The sequence below is a fragment of the Epinephelus lanceolatus genome, chromosome 1 (genome assembly GCF_041903045.1).
Source record: "Epinephelus lanceolatus isolate andai-2023 chromosome 1, ASM4190304v1, whole genome shotgun sequence".
Taxonomy (NCBI): Eukaryota; Metazoa; Chordata; class Actinopteri; order Perciformes; family Serranidae; genus Epinephelus; species Epinephelus lanceolatus.
In genome coordinates, this window is record NC_135734.1 from 132,403 (window position 1) to 156,333 (window position 23,931).

The 23,931-nt window shown below is 41.1% G+C and overlaps 1 protein-coding gene across 1 annotated transcript; it reads left to right on the plus strand.

Moving 5' to 3' along the window:
- On the plus strand, positions 1-3,181 carry LOC117251031 (uncharacterized). Its single transcript, XM_033616988.2, has 2 exons — positions 1-142; positions 348-3,181. The coding sequence occupies exon 2, from the start codon at positions 548-550 to the stop codon at positions 1,886-1,888; it is 1,341 nt and encodes a 446-aa protein (XP_033472879.2). The 5' UTR covers positions 1-142; positions 348-547; the 3' UTR covers positions 1,889-3,181.
- The last annotated feature ends 20,750 nt before the right edge of the window (positions 3,182-23,931 follow it).

Here is a 23,931-nt window from a genome sequence, read left to right on the forward strand (position 1 = left end):
AGCAGGGGAACACAGCAGAGGGGGGTGCCTCCTGGAGGAGCCCAAAATGCTGCACTTCAAGGGGAACACGTCCAACTTCCGGGTGTCCATGCGGGATGTACCACACTCACTCTGGAACATCAAGCCACTCACCACCTGCCAGGTACACACACCCTCTGCCTGCCTGCCTGCCTGCCTGCCCGCCCAATGATGTGCAGTATATGTTGTCACTGAGCAGATCCTGCTAAAATATGACAACATCATTTGAGTGTAAGAAAGTTATATACAGCCTGAGACGATATAGGTTTTGCATTGTGACAAGATGTTGTTTTTTACCCTTAATGATTTTTATTCTATTTTATTACCAGCACAAGGAAGCGTGGCACAAGACAGTATTTCAACTGTTGACTCTATCGAAGACAATGAAGAACCATCATCTAGATCAGCCTTCAGAGATCCTCCTGATGGCCTAACAACTGAACTACATGGCAATGCTGAGTATGATCCATCTCAATCATTTGAGGAAGCTTTCCCTGATGTGGGGGATTGGACGTATGATGATGGATATATGTTCAGTGAGGGATTTGAAGAGGGTTTGAGTGAGGACTGTGTAGAAGAGTCAAATTTCAAGGACACAGCAGACAAACCATTATATGACAATGCATCAATAACTGTGGCAGAGTGCCTTTTGATCATCATGGCTTACGTAAACTGTCATAAAGTAACTGATAAGGCCCTTAGTGATTTGCTTAAAATGTTCAAGTTGCTTTGTCCCGATAGTCTGAATACAGACTGCTTAAACAGTGTACAGAAGTTCAAAGACTTTTTTTTCTCCCACTCTGCATCATCCCCTATTGTATTGCATACATATTGCAGTAATTGTTTTGGGTCATTAGAAGGTGAACAATTAGAATGTCTGTCTTGTGGGACCAGTGTGTCAGAAGAAAGATCCTCATCCTTCATAGAGGTTCCAATTGAGGCTCAAATAAGGTCATTATTTCTCAAGCCAGGTTTTCAGGAGAAGCTTAACTTTAGATTAAGCAGGAAGAAGAAAGATCCTAACAACATTGAAGATATATATGATGCAGAAGTTTACAAACAGCTTGTAGATGGAGGTGGTCCTCTGAGTGACCCTAAAAACATCTCACTTACTTGGAACACGGATGGGGTACCTATTTTCAAATCGTCCAAGTTTTCAGTGTGGCCTTTTTATTGTATCATCAATGAATTGAGTTTCATGGAACGCACAAAAAGAGAGAATATGATATTTGCTGGACTTTGGTATGGGGATTCAAAACCATCCATGGTTACATTTCTTAGACCACTAAGTGACACACTGAGTAAACTTGCAGACAATGGAATTCTTGTGCAACCTGCAGAGTTGACATCTGAACCTTTTGTGTGTAAAGTGCTCACCATTGCTGGAACATGCGACTTGCCTGCTAAAGCATTAGTCCTTAATTCAGTGCAATACAATGAGAAATTTGGATGTCATAAATGTGAGCAGCCAGGAGAGACTGTGAAGACAGGGGAGAGGGGACATGTCCATGCATTTCCATACCAACATAGAGATCCAAAAGGGCCACTGCGCACAAATGAAAAGTTTGTTCTTGATATGAAAATCGCAAATGAGACCAAAACCACTGTTAAAGGGGTGAAGGGTCCCTGTTGGCTTAGCAAACTTAAAAGTTATAACCTTATCAAAGGCACTGCCATAGATTACATGCACTCAGTCCTTCTTGGAGTAATGCGCCTTCTGATGGTTCTGTGGTTTTCTACAGAGTTTTCTCGTCAGCCTTTCAGCATGGCAAAAAATGCCAAAGAAATTGACAGGCGATTTCAGGATATCTCTCCTCCATCCTCAACTCGATATCCTCGATCAGTGGCATCTCACAGAATGTTTTTTTAAAGCATCAGAATATCGGGATCTTTTGATCTTCTATGGACCTGTTGTTTTCCGTGGAATTCTTGCAACACTGTACTACAATCACTTCCTTCTACTAAGTGAAGCCATTTTCATTTTGTTGATGGAATCCATATCAGTTGAACAGATTGATCATGCAGAGAAACTACTGTGGAACTTTTGTTCTCAAATGGCTAATCTCTATGGTGAACGGTACGAAACTGCAAATGTACACCTTCTCGTGCACCTAGCAGACAGTGTCAGGGCCCTTGGTCCATTGTGAACTCATTCATGTTTCCATTTTGAAGACAAGAATGGCTATTTGTTAAGGCTCATACATGGCACTCAAAATATACCTATGCAGATGGTCCATGCAGTCAAACTTGTGCAGTATATTCCTCTTATTTCACAAACCATAAAGCCAGTGAATGCCATAGCTGAATTTTACACACGGATGACTAAAGATGATAGTTTCTGTCAGGAAAATGATTTGTCTAGGACTAAACTATATGGAGCATCTAGTGAACTTCAGCTGGACAGAGTTCACCTCTCTACATTGGAAAGACATGCTGGTCACTGCATCAATTCTAAAACAGTAAGCATCTTTCACAGAGCACAAGTTAAGAGAAATTATCTCACATCAAAACACTATGGGAAAGGCAATAGAAGAAACAATTTTACAGTTGTTTTTTCTAGTGAAGGACAAACAAAGTATGGACAGATTGAGTTCTTCTTTACATCAGAACAATCATGTGCCAAATGGGCCCTTGTTCATGAATTCAAAGGTGCAGGTTTTTCTTTGCTGCAAGATAGTGTAACAAATGGTACATGCAATCATGTTGTTCCCCTATTGGAAACCTCTGCCAATACAGTAGTTTCCTTGGATCATATATTGGGTAAAGTTATTTTCCTTGACTTGACATCTATGCCTGGCATTGTGTTTGCAGCTCATTTCCCAAACACACTTGAAAAGTTTTAACCCTTTAACCCTCTTGTTGTCCTGAGGTCAAGAAAGGAAGGAAAGTAGGGATGAAGGAAGGGAGGAAGGAAGCAAGGAAGGAAAGAAGGGAGGGAGGAAGGAAGGAAGGAAAGGAAGGGAGGGAGAAAAGAAGGAAGGAAGGAAGGAAGGAGGAAAGAAGGGAGGAAGAAGGAATGAAAGGAGGGAGGGAGGAAAGGGAGGAAGAAGGAAGAAGGAAGGAAGAGAGGAAGGAAGGAGGGAGGGAGGAAAGAAGGAAGGAATGAAAGAAGGAAGGAAGGAGGGAGGAAAGAAGGAAGGAGGAAAGCAGGGAGGAAGAAGAAAGGAAGGAAAGAAGGATGGAGGAAGGAAAAGAGGAAGGAAAGGAGTAGGGAAGGAAGGGAGTAAAGGAAGGAGGGAGGGAGAAAGGAAAACTGGAAGGAAGGAAAGGAGGGAGGGAGGAAAGAAAGGAAGAAGGAGGAAAGGAGGGAGGGAGGAAAGAAAGAAGGGAGGAAGGAAGGGAATAAAGGAAGGAGGGAGGGAGAAAGGAAAAGTGGAAGGAAGGAGGAAGGAAGGGAGTCTTAAGTCTCAAAAAGGTGTCTTTTGAGCACATCATGGCTCTTTGTGTTAATGGGTTAAATTTTGGAACTCAAATTTGTAATTAATGAGTTATATGACTTGTGTAAGAAATCAAATTTTGTAAGTTGAACATTATGTAAATAAACCATATATCTCATAAATTATTTGCCTGAATTGATTACTTATTTTCTCAAGTTTTGGCATGAGATAAACTGAGATATGATTGAGGTATAATATTAAATCATGTATCACATTGAGACTCATTTGAGAGCTTGCACTACTCTCATTTTTCTTTATGCTGAGACGCTAGAAAAGAGACAACTGTAAGAGAATCTGAGAACTCAAATAGTGAGCAGTGAGAGACAGAATCATGTATATTTCTCACTGAGACATACTTGAGATAGTGCGTCCAAGTAAGGATATCAAAATGAGACATATTTGAAAGTGGCGCAATATGTCTCATTTTTCTCTTAGCTGAGATCAGGAAAAGAGACAGCTGTGAGAGAATTTAGAGAACCCGCACAGTGCTCACTGTGAGACTTATTTCTCAGGAGAGACATTTGAGAAGAATGAGAAAACCACTTTGGTCTCGATTAGTGCTCATTTATATCTAGGAGATGTAAATGTGATATAAAGGAGATCTCATCTTCAATTTTGCTTTGCTATGAGATGATAATAAGCTGACAAGCTAGATGGTGACCGCTAATTAGTGCTAACATATAAACATCCTAAATAAAATAATAACATTACTAGAATTGCCGAATTTCACTTACCGAAAAACCTGGAGCACAGACTTCTTGGACGGTCTGTTGGTATAATTAATCGAACAGCAAGCCATATTACTCCAATATTTGCCTGAAAAAATATCCGAAAGGCACAAACACGGCTGAGAGGACAGGTTCAATGCCTTGAACATCGGCACAAATTGGCTGAGATGACGCTAGGGTGGCCATTTCCACAACACCAAAAAGGAGGACACTTTGCAGCATTTAGTGAGGAAAGAAAAATCGCAACATACAACTCTAGTGTACTCCCCACGACAATACAATTTTGTACATGATAACGATGGTATCATGATACAGTGATTCTGAGATACTCTGTTCATCACGACAATTTATCTATGATATATCATGATGTATGTGTAACAGAAGAGGAAAAAATATTCCTGAGAAGGCAAAAAGTATTTGTTCACAGTATTTGTATTTATTCAATACATCTGTCTTGCAAAGTGCAGTGCCACAAAGCAGAACATTTACAGTATGGCCTTAAATGTGCAAATTAAATTTACATAAAAATAAATAAATAAATGCAAAAAATATACATTCCAGTTCTTAATAAGCATATAGAACTTTTTTTATGTAAACAACAAAAGACAGTAAGAAGAAAAAACACCATGTAACGGGTGAATATTGAACTGAAAAGTCCACAGTGTATTCCACAGTGATTCAGTCCTTTGGGGACATGTCTGCAGTGTATTTGTGTTTATGTATGTGTGTGTGCAGCTGCAGTCCACCTGTATTTTAACTGATTTAAGTCCCTGTCCTCAGTATCCTGTTCTTCAATATGGCTTCAGCCCTCAGCAAAATCCACCTTCACCTGCTGCAGCAGCTCAGGAGACAACAGCACCTCCAGGGTCCTCATAGGCAAGCCTCCACTGCCTGTGGGTCTTTCCATCTCCTGCAGAGGGTAGTCCACATAAAACATAGCCAAAATACTGTTATCAACCTTCAAAAGTCTGTATTGTTTTAAACCTAGTACATATTCATTTCATAAAGCCCATGCATAAAATCAGAATGTTGCATTACAATCAATTTGGCAGAAGTGTTAAGTGTATATTTGTTTAATTAAATATAGTATACAACAAACAAACAAAAGATGATAATATTGTACTCACCAAATAATTGACTCTCTATCTGCAATACTTCTGCCCTTTTCTGGCTGCATCCAAGAGTTTTTTGTTTCCAAGGAACTTCTGGTACATGCTTGTGCAGGGAAAGGTGAAGTTTACACAAACTTGGAGCTCTGCCTTTACGCTGTCCACATCCATACGGTTCCTCTCATTTCTCCATGCAGATGTCATCATTGAGAAGACTCGTTCTGTGTATGCGTTGCTGCATGGGATGGAAAAAATGTAGGCACTGACCTTCCTGAGATTCACAAGTGGTACATCTGCTTTGGAAAACAGTTTCAGATACCGCTCCACACTGTGGCAACCTTCCATTTCCGGAGAGCTGAGGGAAGCTTCCACTATGGCATATTCCTCATAAAGTCCATCCACATCAATGTCTTTCAGATTGCAAGTCTGGACAGCATCACTGTATTCTTCATATGACACAGCAGTTGTGAGGCCAAGCTTTCCCACTTTGCAATGAAAGCTGTTCTCAGAGAAGTCATATCTTTCACTTATGTATTTCTTGGCTCTTTCATAGAAACCAAGGAAATCCATTTCACATTTCTTTGCCTGGTTTGGGGATAGCTGCTTGAGCTTGCTGTTCACAACGAAGCCAAAGAACCTGTCCTTCAATCTTCTCTCAAGTTTCTGTTTCAGTTCAGTCATTACCTTAAACACAGATGTTATGCTGAACAATTTGGCCTCAAGTGCTTCGATGGTGTCTGAGAGCAGTTTCAGGATGTGACTGAGGAAAAGGAAATATGTCTCAGATACTTAGGTGTTTTCCTCTCCAAAGCATTTCCACAAAATCTTGCCGCATTCCTCCTCACCTTGACTCTGAAAGTAGCTGGTCAGGGGCTTCCAAAACTTCAGCATTCTATCAATAGATGGAAGCAGGGATAACCATCTTGTCACAATGTGCCGCAGCAGATTGCATTCCTCTGCTTCCACAAACTCACAGAATTCCTTCAGTTGTGCTGGTCTGCTTGCTGACACACTAAAGTGGCTGTAAACCTTGAGTACAGCATTTTCAACATCAAAATCCTGTCTGCCTGCTGCATATCGTGTTGCATTGTGGAGAATATGGGCTAAACAGTTTGCAGGTAACACATCCTTTTGTGTCAGTTTCAGCTTCTGATAAACACTGTTGTGTTTTCCGTAGTTCACGCTGGCGTTGTCTGCTGCATAAGCAGACATGTTTTGCACATTTAGACCAGACTTCTCCAGTTTAGCAAGCAGCTGGTTTGTTATAGCCTCTGACGTTTCGTTGCTGTCACTGTAAAAATCCAACAGTACATGTTGCACGCCTTCCTCAAAGTGCAAGTATCTTAGTACAACTGGAAAACACTTGGTCGTAGCTTTATTTGATGCGTCGGTTGACACAGAAAAATACAGATTGTTTTCTTTGATGTAATCTGTATGTGTTTGTACAGAGTAGGGCGCTAGGACATTCTCACACAAAGCCTTAGCTTTTGTTTTTCCACAAGTCATCCCCTTAGCTGTAGATGAGTCACTGAAGATCTCTCGGTCAACTTTAATTCCACAGTCTACACTCCTGTATGACTGGTGATGCTTGACTGCATGATAAACTTTACAAAGTTCTGCAGCGGATATCTTGTCATCTTCAGGCGATGACGTTGCTTCCCGAAAAAACAACCGGAGGGAGGAGGTGCCTGCGGCCCGTCTGTTGTATTTATGTTTCTCCATGTTAGCATGCCTTTCAATGGCCGCCTTTCCTTGTGTGCTAACGTCCACATCACAGCGACAAAGTGTGCAATACGCATGCAAATCGTCTTTGCTACTTTTGCTGACAAACGTGTGCTCTTTTGACCATTCGGCATTAAATGAGGTCCGTCTTTTCGGCATGTTAACATTCAGTTAACGAGATGAGTGACACAGCTAGCACATGGGAACAGGGGGCGGCTTGTTTACATTTTCAACCAATGAGAAATCGGAGAATTGAGTGACACCGCTTTTAACCAATCATTTTTAACCAATTTTTTTTTAACCGAAAGTCTTACACCATTGGACGATATGCAGCGTTGCGTTCAGGTGCAACTCCAAAAAGGAGGACAAATAAGCGTCCGGCTTGAGGCTGCGCCGGACGCCGGACAAGGCATTTAAATTCCGGACTGTCCGGCCTAAATCCGGACGTATGGCCACCCTAGATGACGCCCCCCACAGTGGTCATGAAAGGGGAAATTAACTATAGAGACCAAAACCATTTTTTATACCAGGCTGTAAACATGTTTATTTCTGCTCTAAACTTCCGCATTGGTCTCACTCGTCTCCCCCGGAGGTTGGGGCTTGGTTTTAACTCACAGGCCATGCTCTGTCAAAGGTCTCTGACACAGGCATGCAAGATATGAGGCACATCATAAGAAAAAATGCAAGAAGGAAAACTACACCAAGCCATTGCAAAGAGGACCACATGACAAGAACAGTTTTGTTTCAATTTAGCTGAAAAGAAGATTTCTTGGTTGGATGTGTGGTTCCTCTGTCTCAGGATGGCTATTTTACAGGGCATAAACTGTGAATGAACATGCACTTGCATGGCACCTTTCTTGTGTTTTGACCACGCAATGCACTAAAATAATAATAATAATAATAATAATAATAATAATAATATATAATTTATTTGATATAGCACCTTTCACAGAAATTAAATGTGCTTCACAAAATACAATCAAGAAATCAAACAATAAAACATGCAATCAATTAAACAAAGGGAATATAACAAATAAAATAAGGCTATAAAAAAAGAAAGTGAAACATAGAGCAAATACAGGTTACTGGGGCCCCAAAACAAAAACATACCAGAGAACAAGCACTGGACCATTGAGGGTGGGACATAGTCTTCAGTTAAACATTTCTAAAGAGGCCTAATGGAGGAGAGCTCCATAGTGTTGGAGCCACCACTTAAAGCGACACTTACCTTTCTGGAAATTCTCATATGGTTCTAAGAAAACTCTGACCAATCATTGCATTCTGTCGGAGTTTTCTCCTGTCCTGTCTGTCTTCCCCACGTGGAGGCCTCTGACTGACGTAACCGCTCGTGTAATATCCCAACCCCCACCCCTGAGTCTGTGAGACAACAAACAGGGTAGTAACAGGGACGCTTGTGGATATAAACTAGTAACAGGGATGCTTGTGGATATAAACTAGTAACAGGGATGCTTGTGGATATAAAAAAGGGACGAGATGGTCACAGAGTTTCTGCTTGACAAGTATTTTTAGTTTGCCTCTAAGTTTGAATGAACATGGCAGCGCGACCAATGCTTGTGGCAGCCTCCATGTGCACTGGCGAAGGAAACACGGTGCATCAAGAAGTAAATTCTTCAGTGCAATACAGTTGCAAGTTTCTAACAGACATTAGAAAACGCTGCAGAGATCTAACGCTACAACCAAGAGAGCTCAGGATGTGTAGCAAGCTTGGCCTGCTACGTCGAACTAGCCCTGAGATGACCGTGGTTTCACCTGAGGCTGTCCTGACAGGGAGACGCCGGCAGCGCTGTGACAGGATGCGGGAGCGGAGGGAGATGTTCCCAGCAGCTTTCTGGCGAACATCCACTCGCTGGACACGAAAATAGATTACACTGTGGAGATCCACTCACTGAGGAGTGAGGGACTGCTGCGTCTTTGTGTTCACTGAGACATGGATGAATGGTAACATATCAGACTCGGTGTTGAGCTAACGGGGCTAACACTTCATAGAGCCGACAGGGCGGCTGCATCATCTGGTAAGCTCCGGCAATATACACAAACAATCCATGGTGCTGTGATGCGAAGAGGATCTTCCAGTTCTGCTCTCAGGATGTGGAGTTTTTGACTGTGAAATGTCGGCCCTTTTCATCTTACAATTGCACTATATGTTCTTTCTTATATGTTGCACAAATTGTTTTTAAATGTTATGTTTCTTTTTGCTTGGGTAATGCAAAATGTCATTTAGTTTTTGTGTTGCGCATAAAAATGACAAATAAAGAAGTTCAGTTAAGTTTATAACGTTATATATGACAACACAGCATCCAGTTGCTAATGGCTAACGTAACTGTAGTGTAGCCTCTAAAACATAACGTTATCTTCCTTGTGCGTTTCCACTTACTAGTAACGTTAACGCTACTATCTAACGTTAGCACTGTAACCTTATTCTAAAACTCATCAGTCATCACTGACTACGGTTGAGTTTTAAAACTCTGGGGTTGCGTTTGACTGTCTTGGTTGTGACGTTACCCTCACTCTCCTCTTCCGTGTATCTAACGTTACCTTGCCAACGCCTATGTGTATCATAGACATAATGAGCACGTAATGGAGGAGGGGGGAGTAGGTCTTTGGAGGGAGGTGGAGTTGTGGATGTTCAATTTTTTTCTAAGTGCTGTGTGAAATGCAACAAAGGTAAGAGTTCCTTTAAAAGGCACAATCACCTTTTGTTTTCAGTCTGGAGCAAGCAACAGCCAGTAGGTCCTGTTTTGAAGACCTAAGGGCTGTACTGACAATATATGGATGGGAGAGATCACTGATGTATTCAGGTGCCTGACCATGGAGGGCTTTATACATAAGAACAAGTATCTTGAAGTAAATCCAAGTGTAACACTAAAATGGGAGTAATGTGGGTTGACCTGCTGGACCCGGTTAACACCCTAGCAGTAGCGCTCTGGATTATTTGAAGATGATTCAGAGAAGATTGTTTTCGACAAATAAAAAGAGAATTAGGGTAGTCCAGTTGGGAGGACACAAAAGCATGGATAATCATCTCCAGCTCAGGTCGAGATACCACACACCTGAACTTTGCAATGTGCATGTAAGAAGTATGTATAAAGCAAATAATATAAGACCTGGTACACCACACGAAAGAGCAGCAGTGTCAGACCTGAAAGGACCGAGAGACAGACACTGATTGAACAACATCATTACTACACAGTTATGCCTTTGAATGGTCACAATAAAAGGCCACTCTAAAATATGAGGTTTGATCTTGCAAAAATACATGTATAGGATTTCACATAACTAGTGTTACAGAAATGTATTTTTTGGCCACAGATACCCCAAATCAGTCAGCATCTGGTGTGATCACCATTTACCTCATGCAGTGCAACACATCTCCTTCACACATAGTTCAGGTTGTTGATTGTGGCCTGTGGAATGCTGGCCCACTTCTCTTCAATGGCTGTGTAAAGTTGCTGGATATTGACAGGAATTCTAACACCCTGTCGCACAAGCCAACCCAGAGTATCCCAAACATACTCAGTGGGTTACATATCTGGTAAGTATGAGGCCATGCAAGAACTGGGACATTTTCAGCTTCCAGGAATTGTGTTCAGATCTTTACACCACGGGGCCATACATTATTGTGCTGCAACTTGAGGTATTGGTGGCAGATAAATGGCATGACAGTGGGCCTCAGGATCTCGTCATGGTATCTCCGTGTATTCAAACTGCCATCAATGAAATGCACCTGTGTTCATTGTTGGTAGCTTATACCATCCTACACCATAACCCCACTGCCACCATGGGGCACTCTGTTCACAATGCTGGCATTAGAAAACCACTCATCCATAAGCCACAAGCCATCTGTCCTCTGGTCAATACAGTGTAAACAGAAATTTGTCCGTGAAGAGAAACGTCACCAAGGACACCATCAAATGTGTGCAGATGCCCACTCAAGTCGGTTAAGACAATTATCCGGAGGTCCTGAGCCAGTTTGGTTACACATTGTCAGTGGTTGTGTGACTGTTTGGATACACTGCCAAATCCACAGAAATCACATTAGATATGGCTTGTGGTAGTGAAAGAAACATCCAATTCATTCGGGCCCCCAACTGGGGGCATTTATAGTCCCCCAATTAGGGGACTTTGAGAGCGACTTTGCAAGCACAGTGTGAAACAATGCACTGATCATTTTACATGCCCCAAACACAGCTCAAACAACAACTAAATAAAAAACAACAAATCCAACTCCATAATGCACCGATATCCCGTCCCACTCGGTATATTTCGGGCTCTAACTCTACCACATGTTATGCAAAACACACACCGTTCATCTCAAATGAAAGCTGAGACTCCACTGTTTCTACACCAAAGCGCTCTACCCCAAAGCATCACAGAGATAGAGGCCAAAGAACAACATCAGAAATCTTTTCGCCAAAATATATTTGTAATATCTCTCTTACCTTGTTGTTTTTGCCGTGAAAAGCTCATTCTGCCATTAAATCACGCTTCATTCCCATTTACCGACTTGCTGTCCATCATTCAAATGAATCCGGGCGGAAAAAGTTGACGGCCAGAGGTTCCAGGGGAAGCATAACAATGACCACTCACAGCAGCCAACATCGCCCCACAACACGTTCTGCTGACTCTGATTGGCTTACAGTGCTGTAAATCTCGTTTCGGTGGGTATAGCATCATTCTATTGGCTCTAACGAATCAAACAAAGTGTCAATCACTCAAATGGCCAAGTCGTCACGGAAATACGGGCCTCCAAAGCTCATAATAGAAACTCAGTTTCAAATGTAGTAAGTGTGTATTGGTCAGTTTGGAGTGGGAAAAACAGGAAAAAAACGAAACGGACAGTTGTATGTGTATATCCTAAACATCATTAGGGATTTACAGAAACAAAAAATGAAAGATGTAGGATTGTACATGACAAAAATCACATACAAACATGATGCAATTTTGGAGAGCTTGGCTGAATTTTCTGTACTAAAACCTCTCTAATATTGTTTTGCTTCACTTTATCAGAATCAACCTTTGCAGAGTTAATTTTCACATATTGTACTATGATTTGATAGAGGTCTAGAGCTGCAATTTTCGAGCAGAGGCCTATAAAATAGGCTTAGCTTTGAAAAGGTTAAAATCAGTGACATCTATGGCATTTGTGTTGTGTGATCAACTGCACATTTGAGTGTGACCTTTTATTGTGACCATCCCAAGAACACCTCTGTAGTAGTCATACTGTTCAATCAGCATCTTGACATGCCACACCTGTCAGATGGATAGGTTAACTTGGAAAAAAATTGTAACCATGACATGCGCACGGTCGCAGTGGCCTGTGGGAGAGTCGTAGTGAATGACTTTTCTGTGAGTGTTGACCATGCCAGAAGTCTAGCCTACAGCAAATCTACACTGCTAAACATCAGGGCCAAGTATGCTGGAAAGATTGCAGAAATAGTGTGTGAATTGGACATACTGCGACAGATGGAATTCTATCAGACACCATCCAGGGGAGGAAGAAGTGGAAGCGGTGCCAGCGTAGACAAAAAAGGGGGAAGAGAGGCGGCATCCAACAGCTAACCCCACCATGCCTGCGGTACCATTGCTACTGCTGTCTAATGTCCACTCCCCCGACAACAAGTAGGACTAACTGCAGTGTGTGAGGAGAAAATGGAGAGAGTGGAGGGACTGTTGTGTTTAAGTTTTTGTGGAATCATAGCTCTCCATTGGCAGAATTTCTCTCAGGTGGACCACATCGACATCAGGGAATATGCTGATGCAGTCACCAGCTACATAGACAAGTGTACTGAGGATGTAACTTTCACCAAGACCTTCACCATACGCAGCAACCAGAAGCCTTGGATGAATACAGAGGTCCGTTCATTGCTAAGATCCTGTGACGCAGCCTTCAGGGTGGGAGATGCAGCTGCCCTCCATACAGCCAGGGCTGCCCTCTCACAGGGGATCAAGGCAGCAAAAAGGGCCTACATGGAGAAACTACAGGGGCACCTCAGTGACGCAGGAAATACCAGACAAATGTGGTAGGGTATCCGGGAGCTGATGGACCACAACACCAGGCAGCAGGTTGACGTCAGTGACACCAGTCTTCCAGACAGGCTCAACAGCTTTTTTTGCACGCCTTGAACCATCAAACCAGACACCAAAGGGGCGTGCCAGTCCTGCTGTATCCCGGGTTATGCCAGCTTTAACCATCAACCCTACGGACACCAGGAGGGTCCTAACCAGGGTCAACTCCCGAAAAGTAGCAGGTCTTGATAACATCCCAGGACAAAGCATGTGTTGATGAGCTAGCAGATGTACTGACGGACATCTTTAATGTTTCCCTCAGCCAAGCCAATGTCCCAAGATGCTACAAAACCTCCACCATTATCCCTGTGGCCAAATAGTCTGAGGTATCATGTCTGCATGACAACTGCCCTGTCACTGCTGTTTTGAATGGCTGGTCATACCAAATATCACAACCAGCCTCCCCCCTGCACTAGACCCCCTTCAGTTTGCCTATTGGCCCAACCATTCCACAGAGGATGCCATATCCACCATGCTTCATGCAGTCTTGTCTCATCTGGACTGTACAAACATCTAGGCCAGGATCCTGTACATGGACTTTATTTCAGCGTTTAAAACCATCATTCCCCAGAGACTAACAAATAAAGTGCTTCAACTCTGCCTCAACACCGCCATCTGTCTCTGGATCCTGGACTTTCTGACTGAGAGACCTCAGTCAGTCCGAGTTGGCAACATGACTCCCAACACAATCACGCAGGGTATTGGATCCCCTCAAGGCTGTGTACTCAGCCCTTTGCTGTTTACACTGCTTACAAATGACTGTGTAGCGAGATTCCAGGGAAACCTGATTTTCAAGATTGTGGATGACACCACAGTTGTGGGGCTCATCCACATGGACAATGAAGACTATGAACTAGGCTACTTACCTTTAGTTAACACTCATATATTAGATATGATCAATATATCCTTATTAACAGGCTATGTACCACAGTCTTTTAAGGTAGCTGTAATTAAACCTCTCCTAAAAAAAGCCCACCCTGGATCCAGAGGTGTTAGCCAACTATAGACCAATATCTAATCTTCCCTTTCTTTCAAAGATCCTTGAGAAAGTAGTCGCAAACCAGCTGTGTGATTTTCTCCATGATAATAATTTATTTGAGGAATTTCAGTCAGGATTTAGAGTGCATCATAGCACTAAGACAGCACTAGTTAAAATTACAAATGACCTTCTGATTGCTTCAGACAAAGGACTCGTCTCTGTCCTTGTTTTATTAAGTTTAAGTTTATTTACTTTATTAATCCCCCTGAGGGGAAATTCAATGTTTTCACTCTTGCTTGTCAATTACACACAGGTCTGAAAGACACACACATGCACAAACAGGACCTATACATGCACTAAGTGGAGAGATGTCAGAGTGAGGGGTGCCCTTGGTGAGGTGCCCCGAGCGGTTGGGGGGTTTGGAGGTGAACTGGCACCTCTCCAGCCACCAGTCCACGCTCCATATTTTGGTCTGGACAGGGACTCGAACAGGCGACCCTCCGGTTCCCAACCCAAGTCCCTATGGACTGAGCTACTGCCGCCCCAAGATCTTAGATCTTAGATCTTAGTGCGGCATTTGACACTATTGACCATCAAATTCTGCTACAGAGACTGGAACACTTAATTGGCCTGAAAGGTTCTGCACTAAGCTGGTTTAAATCTTATTTATCTCATCGTTTTCAGTTTGTTCATGTTCATAATGAATCATCCTTATGTACTGAAGTTTGTTTTGGAGTTCCGCAAGTTTCTGTGCTCGGAGCAATCTTATTTACTCTATATATGCTTTCTGTAGGTAACATCATTAGAAATCACTCTGTAAATTTCCATTGTTATGCGGATGATACACAGTTGTATTTAGCCAGAAGAAAGTAATCAGTTAACTAAACTTAATAATTGCCTTAAAGACATAAAAACCTGGATGAGAACCAATTTCCTGATGTTAAATTCAGACAAAATTGAAGTTATTGTTCTTGGCCCCAAACAACTCAGAGACTCTTTATCTGATGACATAGTTTCTCTAGATGGCATTGCTCTGGCCTCTAGCATTACTGTAAGAAACCTCGGAGTAACATTTGATCAAGATTTATCTTTTAATTCTCATTTAAAATAAACCTCACGGACTGCATTTTTTCATCTGCGTAATGTTACGAAAATTAGGCCTATGCTGACCCGAAAAGATGCAGAAAAATTGGTCCACGCTTTTGTTACCTCAAGGCTGGATTACTGTTACTCTCTATTGTCAGGTAGCTCTAGAAAGTCCTTAAAAACTCCCCAGCTAATTCAGAATGCAGCAGCACGTGTACTAACAGGAACTAAGAAACAAGATCATATTTCTCCTGTTTTAGCTTCTCTGCACTGGCTCCCTGTAAAATCCAGAATTGAATTTAAAATCCTACTTTTAACTTATAAAACTCTAAATGGTCAAGCTCCGTTGTTGGTATTCACAGGCACCTTCTCTCCTTCTCTCCTTCTCTCTCTCTCTCTCTCTCTCTCTCTCTCTCTCTCACGTCCTGGTGCCCGGTGTATTATAGGGAGTCCTCCGGCAGACTTTTAATGCACATTTCCCAATGATTGGAATCACATCTTGTTAACTCGGCCATTCTGGATGTCACTAACTCGGCTTCTTCTCCGGAGCCTTTGTGCTCCACTGTCTCTCAGGTTAACTCGTATTGCAGCGGTGCCTGGATAGTATGACGTGTGTGGTTGTGCTGCTGCCGTGGTCCTGCCAGATGCCTCCTGCTGCTGCTGTTATCATTAGTCATACTTCTACTGTTGTTATACACATATGATTATTGTCACATATGTATACTATCAGATATTAATATACTTTCAACATATTGTACCACAGTAGCCAGAACTATAATTATAATATTATTACTTTCATTAATGTTGTTGTAAGCTACTGTCATTACTGTCTGTTTCTGTCTCTGTCCCTGTCCCTCTCTCTCTCTCTCTCTCTCTCTCTCTCTCTCTCTTTCTGTCTCATTGTGTCATACGTATTACTGTTAATTTATTATGTTGATCTGTTCTGTACGACATCTATTGCACATCTGTCCATCCTGGAAGAGGGATCCCTCCTCAGTTGCTCTTCCTGAGGTTTCTACCGTTTTTTCCCCCGTTAAAGGGTTTTTTTGGGGGGAGTTTTTCCTTATCCGCTGTGAGGGTCCTAAGGACAGAGGGATGTCGTATGCTGTAAAGCTCTGTGAGGCAAGTTGTGATTTGTGATATTGGGCTTTATAAATAAAATTGATTGATTGATTGATTGATTGATGTATGGGGAAAAGGTCAAACATCTGGAGAGCTGGTGCAGAGACAACAACCTGGTGCTCTATGTGGAGAAAACTAAGGAGATGATCGTCAACTTAAGGAGGTCGTGGCCTGAGCACACACCTCCCTGCATCAGTAGCTATGTTTCCATCCAAAAGTGATTCGAATCATTGGGAAATGTGCATTTAAAGAAATACGAATCCTGTGTGTTTCCATTAAATGTACAGACTTTGGTGAGAACTACGAACTCGGAAACAAAACAAGTCTCGCATTCTTCTTCTTTTACGTTTTATGCTATGTCAGACTTAATTCGAACATAACTGTTTCCATCCTCCGTTCTGCGTATTTTAGTTTGTGCAAATCAGGGGATTTTAATTCGAATTTTGGCGTTTCCATCATAATTTTCCGATGTGATACTTCTAGATGCGTATCTAAACAAGCTGATGGAAACATGGCTAGTGGCTCCACAGTGGAGAGAGTGGAAAACATCAGGTTCCTGGAAGTGCAGATCTCTCAGGATCTCTCCTGGGGCCCATTGCACAAAAGCAGGATTCAGACATCCAGGATAAATGACAAGAGCGTCCAGGCTTAATTGGTTGCACAAAGACCAAGCCAGGATGAGCAGACATGGATTCATCAAGCCAGGTGAAACCAATCCTGGATCAGTGCGCACGTGGCTTCCTCAAATAGACCCCGCCATTGATCACAGAATCACCAATTCGCCATGGCAACAAGAGCGGCGTACTTTTCCCTGTCGGAGGCAGAAATCCTCATGGAGGCTTACGAAGAGGTAAAGGATCAAATCAAAAAGAAAGGCAACACCGCTGCAGTTGTAAAACAACGAGAGAAAGCATGGCAAAGTATTGCAGACCGCCTGATTGTGTAAGTAGTGCACAAATACCATCACAACTACAATCCAAATAGTTAATTAACATCTCCGAAAACGTAGTTGTACTCTGATTATGAATCAGTTGAAATTCTAAGTGAAATTGACTGCAGACGTGAGTGAAATTGTGTAAATGTAACTCCATCAGAGTGTATAACTCTTTGATATTCCCTTTGGGATAAATAAAGTTGCTCTTATTTTATCTTATCTTATCTTATCTTATCTTATCTTATCTTATGTTTGCTCCTCATGCTCCATGCTCCCCTGCTATAATCCTATAATCATGCCCATGCCAGGACAAGGGCCAGGATCAAAATGACCTTTGGCCTCCTGAAGGCACGCTTTCACTGTCTTAACCACTTGTGACATCACTGTGGCCTGTGCTGTCCTCCACAATGTGGCCTGCCTGAGGAAGGAGAGGGCCCCCAGAGTGCCATCACACATGGACTGGGACAATCCTCAAGGGACAGTTGTCTTGATGCTCTTCACCAAGGTGCCACACATGCTGAAAGAGCACCAAGACAACTGTCCCTTGCCTACAGTCAAGTATAGTGGTGGCAGCATCATGGTTTGGGGCTGCATGAGTGCTGCCAGTTCTGGGGAGCTCGGTTCATTTGGGGAAACATGAATTCCAAGCAGAGCATGATCGCCCCTCTTCAGAAACCGGGCTGCAATGCAGTTTTCCAACATGATAATGACCCAAAACACACCTAGTAGATGACAACCGCCTTGCTGAGGAAGCTGAAGGTGAAGGTGATGGACTGGCCAAGTATGTATCCAGCCCTAAACTCACCGGTGCACCTGTGGGCCATCCTCAAGCTGAAGGTGGAGGAGCACAAGGTGTCTTCACATCCATCTGCTCCATGATGTCATCATGGAGGAGTGGGAGAGGATTCCTGAAGCAACCTGTGAGCTCTGGTGAATTCCATGCCCAAAAGGGTTAAGGCAGTGCTAGATAATAATGGTTGGCACACAAAATATTGACACTTTAGGCACAATTTGGACATGTTCACTGTGGGGTGTACTCACTTATGTTGCCAGCTGTTGATGGATGTTGATGGCTGTGTTTTGAGTAATTTTCAGAGGAGAGTAAATCTATACTACTATACAAGCTGTACACTGACTACTTTAAGTTATATCAAAGTGTCATTTCTATAGTGTTGTCCCATGAAAAGATATAATGATATAGTGTACTCACTTATGTGAGATACTGTAGTCTATGGGAAACTGTAAATTATCTAATGATTGCAAAATCATCTAAAATCATCATTTATCTAAAATGATTGCAATTAATGATCACAAATGTTTAAATAATGACAGTGGGTCTGGTTGAATGTGATAACAATGTGCAGTGGGCAGTGGAATAACTATTGGTTTCCGTTTGTGGTGACTGCTGACTGAGATAAGGGATGACATTAAATAGATCCTGGAACTTAGCCTGGTCTGGAGCAGGCTAGCTCCACAGAATAAATCTCCCTGGTAACTTATGTCATAACATATCTCGCTTTCCACTATCCTGCTTTTGTGCAACCAGATCACGGATAAGTTGAGCCAGGATAACCAAGATATCCCGGCTTAATCCTTATCCTAGTTTTGTGCAATAGGCCCCTGGTCCCAGAATACCATCAGGGTCAGGTGTTGTGTTAGTATCATACTGGATTTTTAGTTTGTGATTTATTGTTGAATAATTAGGGTTTTATTGTATTTTATTGACGTATACTTTATGGTATTAGTATTTATTAATTTAGTGTTGGAAGAACACCCCCCTCCACACAGACACACAGACACACACACACACACACACACACACACACACCACAGGTTTTTCATGTGCAGGTTTTTGGTAAACAAACAGGAAACATTGCTGCTCTGACACTGATAACTGTGCAAATTAGTCTACATATATGTATAATATTTTATTTTGATAAACTCCATCAAAAGTCTCTACAGCTCTTACAGCCAACTGACAGGTGATCCAGCCATGATCAGCTGCCTCTGACATCGCTTCACGTTTCAGCCTTTGTGCTTGAACCCCTAATGAGCTGACTGGCATTTCTCAGTCAGAATACAGCATCCAAAAACACTGGTTCCTACACTTCCCATCATGCACCTTTATACAGTCCTTCATGAGACTAACTAAGCCTTCTCAAGTCAAATCACATCATTAAACTAATTTTTCAGAGTCTACAACTACAGTTTTTCAGACAGATTTTCTGTGGTACATTGATAGTCTAAATTCCTAAGGTGTGACAACTCTGATTACATCACTTTGGCATCATCGAGTTTATTTTGTCAGATATGATTAAGCTCTTTCAGAGTCACAGAAGACATCCTACAGATGTTTAACAGGTTGTGTTGTACTCTCATACACAAATATTCATGTGTAAAATTGGCAGAGTGCCCTTTGAAAGAAGTTAAGTGCCACAACTGAAAGAGTAGCAAGGTTGAGGAGCTTAAACTATTGAAGAGCCAATAAATGAAAAAGTTTTATTCTCCCTTTTTTAAAATTACACTTTCAATTTACTCTGAAACAACTGACTAGTTAAGTATTTATTTCAATTATCTTACTGTACTATTTGTTTTCTGCTCTCAATTTACATTCTGACTTATCAGCTTTATAATCCTAGTCATGTAAGCATTTATGAATAAGCTTAGTCAAAAAGGTTCTGTGAAATCTGTGTCTTGTTTGTTCTTCAGATCAGAGAGTACTCAAAGCTCTCAGAGATTTAAGCCATGCATCAATACCACCATCAGCAAAGAGTTCCGTGAATTTACCTGCTGACAGGGTCCATTCAGCTGATGGAAAGTTTCCCAGGTCAGGATGGTGGATCTCAAAGGTGATCTTCCCTCAGACCATCAAGAAACATCAAGATGTGTCTTCATACAACCTCAACTCCTTTGGTCTACGTTATGGAAAATGACAGGGAACATGATGTCTGTTGTTATTCTGTGTTAGATCTGATATTTTCATTGATTGCAGTTTACATAATTTTTACATTCAGACAAGGGAAAGAAACACTGTTACTGTTAAGGCTCAATTAAAATAATAATAATAAAAAATCAGTGAAAGACTATTACAGGATGTGTTTCCTTTTTTCAACTCTATACATAAGACAGGGGGAACACAAGAAGAAGACAGAAAGTGTGCACTCCAGAACTAAATGCAAGCACAGGTATTTCACCATATCCATGATATTCCAAAGTTCAGAAGCCTTTTTAGTAGTCAAATAAATAAATACCAATTAGAATGGGAGAAAAGCAGTAGATCTTTTCAAAATCTACTATCTACAAAATCTATCTATCTAATCTAGCCGCAGATGTCTATTTTAGGCCTCAAGCCAGCATGGACTGTTCGGAGCTGAAAGCTACAAAGAATCAAGACCTTTGACAGTTTACAACACCTGTTTTAAGAAGATGACCAACAGCTTTTATGATGATCAGACAGACGATCAGCTCATTCACTTATGTCAAATTTCTGGGCCATGCTTGTCTGTGGCAACACGTGTCACAATTCGGAATGCAGGTTTGGATCCAAACACAGACACACTGATGAGGAGGCAGCAGGTAAAATTCAATGATTTAATGTTGAAAAAATAAACTTACAGCATGTAGTCCAAAAACAGCCAGGCAACAGAGCCAAACTTAAAAGAAAGCAGGAACACTAAAACAATGGAAAAATCTGGAAATATGCTGAAATACTTCTCATAAGCAGTGGCGACAAACTGACAAGAGACAAGGGAGGACAAGGACTAAATACACAAATAGTGCAGGGTGATTAGACACAGGTAGACCCAGTGCAGGCGTGTGGCGTAGGCAATCATAGGGGGCGTCACAAATGGGAGAAGAAAAAAAAAATCAAAATAATAAAATAATATTTATATACATAATTATAATCATTTTATTTGTGTAGCACAGTTCATGTATGGAAGCGAATCGTGACCATTATTTAAATTAAAATGCATTTGCAGGAATGCTTTTTCATTTTAAGAATGTGGCTGCATTATTTGACTCATAAATAAAATTAATCATCAATCATCCTATTTACATTTTAATTTTCTTCTTCAAGACTGCTCATTCTTTCACTTAATTAAAATGAAAAAGCAAAAGACATTTTAGATTTAATTTTCAAAATATCCCCCAGCAAACAGATAACAAAATTCAATTTGAAATGTAAAATTTGAAAATTAAAATTCATTTGCAGAAATGCTTTTTCATTTTAAGAATATGGCTGCATTATTTGACTCATAAATAAAATTAATAATCAATCAACCTATTTGCATTTGCATTTTCTTCTTCAAGACTGCACATTTTATGCCATAATCAAAAAGAAAACAAAGAGGACATTGCTATTTCATTTTCGTGGTCTTCCCCACAAAATAGTGCCCATAATTCGAAAACGATTTGGCAATCTGAGCGGCGCAGGAGAGTGACGTCAGTAGCCGCTCTTCTTCAGCTCCGTGCTGACCGTGCTACCCATCTAATACGGTAGGGGGCGTTGTGCACATCTGATATACGGACGCATCACAGATCATGGCGCTCCCTGAGATTGTGCAAACACTGTTAGGATTAGCTGCCCAGGTGGATTCTAATATTATATCTGAGTCTGATGCCCGTGACCGAGTTGAGCAGGTCATAGAGAGCTTGGCTGCATACTCTGCCATCACAGATTCAGACGTTAATGAGGTTGCCTTAGCTAACCTCTCTTCAGTCCTGGAACGACTGGATGCTGTGGAGCCTCAAAGGGACGAGGACGACCAGCCATCAACATCCCTTTCGAGGCCGTAGAAAACTATTGTAATGCTGGTGTTGAGTTAGCATTAACTGTATAATATGGTATATAGGGTAGCGTGGGTAATAACAGCATGGGGACAACTTCTCTGGAGGAAAACGTGTGAATACTTTAATGTCCATTTAGAAAAGTAGGACAACTGACTATTTATTTATTATTTATTTATTTATTGACACATATCACTCCACCTAATGTAAACAAACACTACAAAGCAGCTTATAGTTCCTCATTCCAACAAATGTAAATAATGTATTTATCAAATAATGAGCCATTAACTAAATCATGAAATATTCAACTAATACCCAAAACAAACATTTGAAAATTAAAATGTAAATAGGATGATTGATGATTAATTTTATTTATGAGTCAAATAATGCAGCCACATTCTTAAAATAAAAAAGCATTTCTGCAAATGCATTTTAATTTAAATAATGGTCACGATTTGCTTCCATATTCATGCAGCAAGTGCAACTCATTTTAATTAAGTGAAAGAATGAGCAGTCTTGAAGAAGAAAATTAAAACGTAAATAAGATGATTGATGATTAATTTTATTTATGAGTCAAATAATGCAGCCACATTCTTAAAATGAAAAAGCATTTCTGCAAATGCATTTTAATTTAAATAATGGTCATGATTCGCTTCCATATTCATGCAGCAAGTGCAACTCAAAGTGCTTTACATAAAAAAGTTAAAGTACACATAAAAGACAAGATAAGATTTGATCACACACTCACACATACACACACACACACACACACACACATTAAAATACAAATTAGGTTTGAACCAATCAAGTAAATAAAAGCTACAGAAATGCAAGTCTAAAAACACAGGTTTTTAAATTTTTTTGAAGCTGTCTACTGAATCAGTCATCTGACATCCTCTGGAAGGCTGTTCCAGAGATGAAAGCCAATGACACAGAATGCAGCATCACCGTTCTTTAGTTCTACTCTGGGGGACATTTAATAGACCAGAGTTGGAGGATCTAAGGGATCTGGAGGGAGTGTAGTTGACCAACTTATCAAATAAATAGTCAGGAGCCAGTCCATTAAGAGATTTAAAAACTAAAAGTAAAATTTTAAAATAAATTCTTGATTTATTTTATTTTGAAATGAACGGGAAGCCAATGTAGAGACTTTCAAACCGGAGACGCGTTCTCAATGTTTTGTCTTGGTGATAAGACAGACATACTGCTGCATTCTGGATCGTCTGTAGTTTGTTTAAAGACTTCTCCGAGAGGCCTGAAAACGTTACAACATTACAGTAGTTAAGTCTGCTGTAAATAAAAGCATGAACAAGTTTTGATGTCTTTAGATAAAAGAGGTTGTAAACGGGCAATATTTCTAAGAAGAAAAAAATCATTTTTGGTGATGTCTTTTACTTCAGAACACAGGTCACAATCAAAGATGACACCAAGGTTCTTTGCTTCATGCTTTTTGTTCCCAGCCAACTTTTGTAAATGACTTTTAAATTGAACTTGCTTTCTCTTTGATCCAATGAATAGAACCTTGGTTTTGTCCCTATTGAGTTGTAAGAAATTTTGGGACACGTAATTATTAATTTGTTTAATACAGCAAGAGAGTTCTTCAACTGGGCCTGTATCATATGAAGAGAATGATATGTACAGCTGAGTATCATCAGCATAGGACTGGAAATCAATTTCATGCTCTCTAGTAATATTTCCCAGTGGCAACATACAGATTAAAAAGAGTGGGTCCAGGATGGACCCCTGGGGGACACCACAACTGACCTCAATTTTGTAAGACAGTGACTCACCCAGGGACACAACATAGTCACTTCCTGTCAGATAGGATTTGAACCATGTTAGAACTGAGCCTGAAATGTTTGGATTGGTATGGAGCCAGTTTAGAAGGATGCTATGATGAATGGTATCAAAAGCTACACTT

Excerpts from the sequence above, each read along its gene's own strand:
- LOC117251031 (XM_033616988.2), top strand. The coding sequence starts at position 548 with ATGTTCAGTGAGGGATTTGAAGAGGGTTTGAGTGAGGACTGTGTAGAA.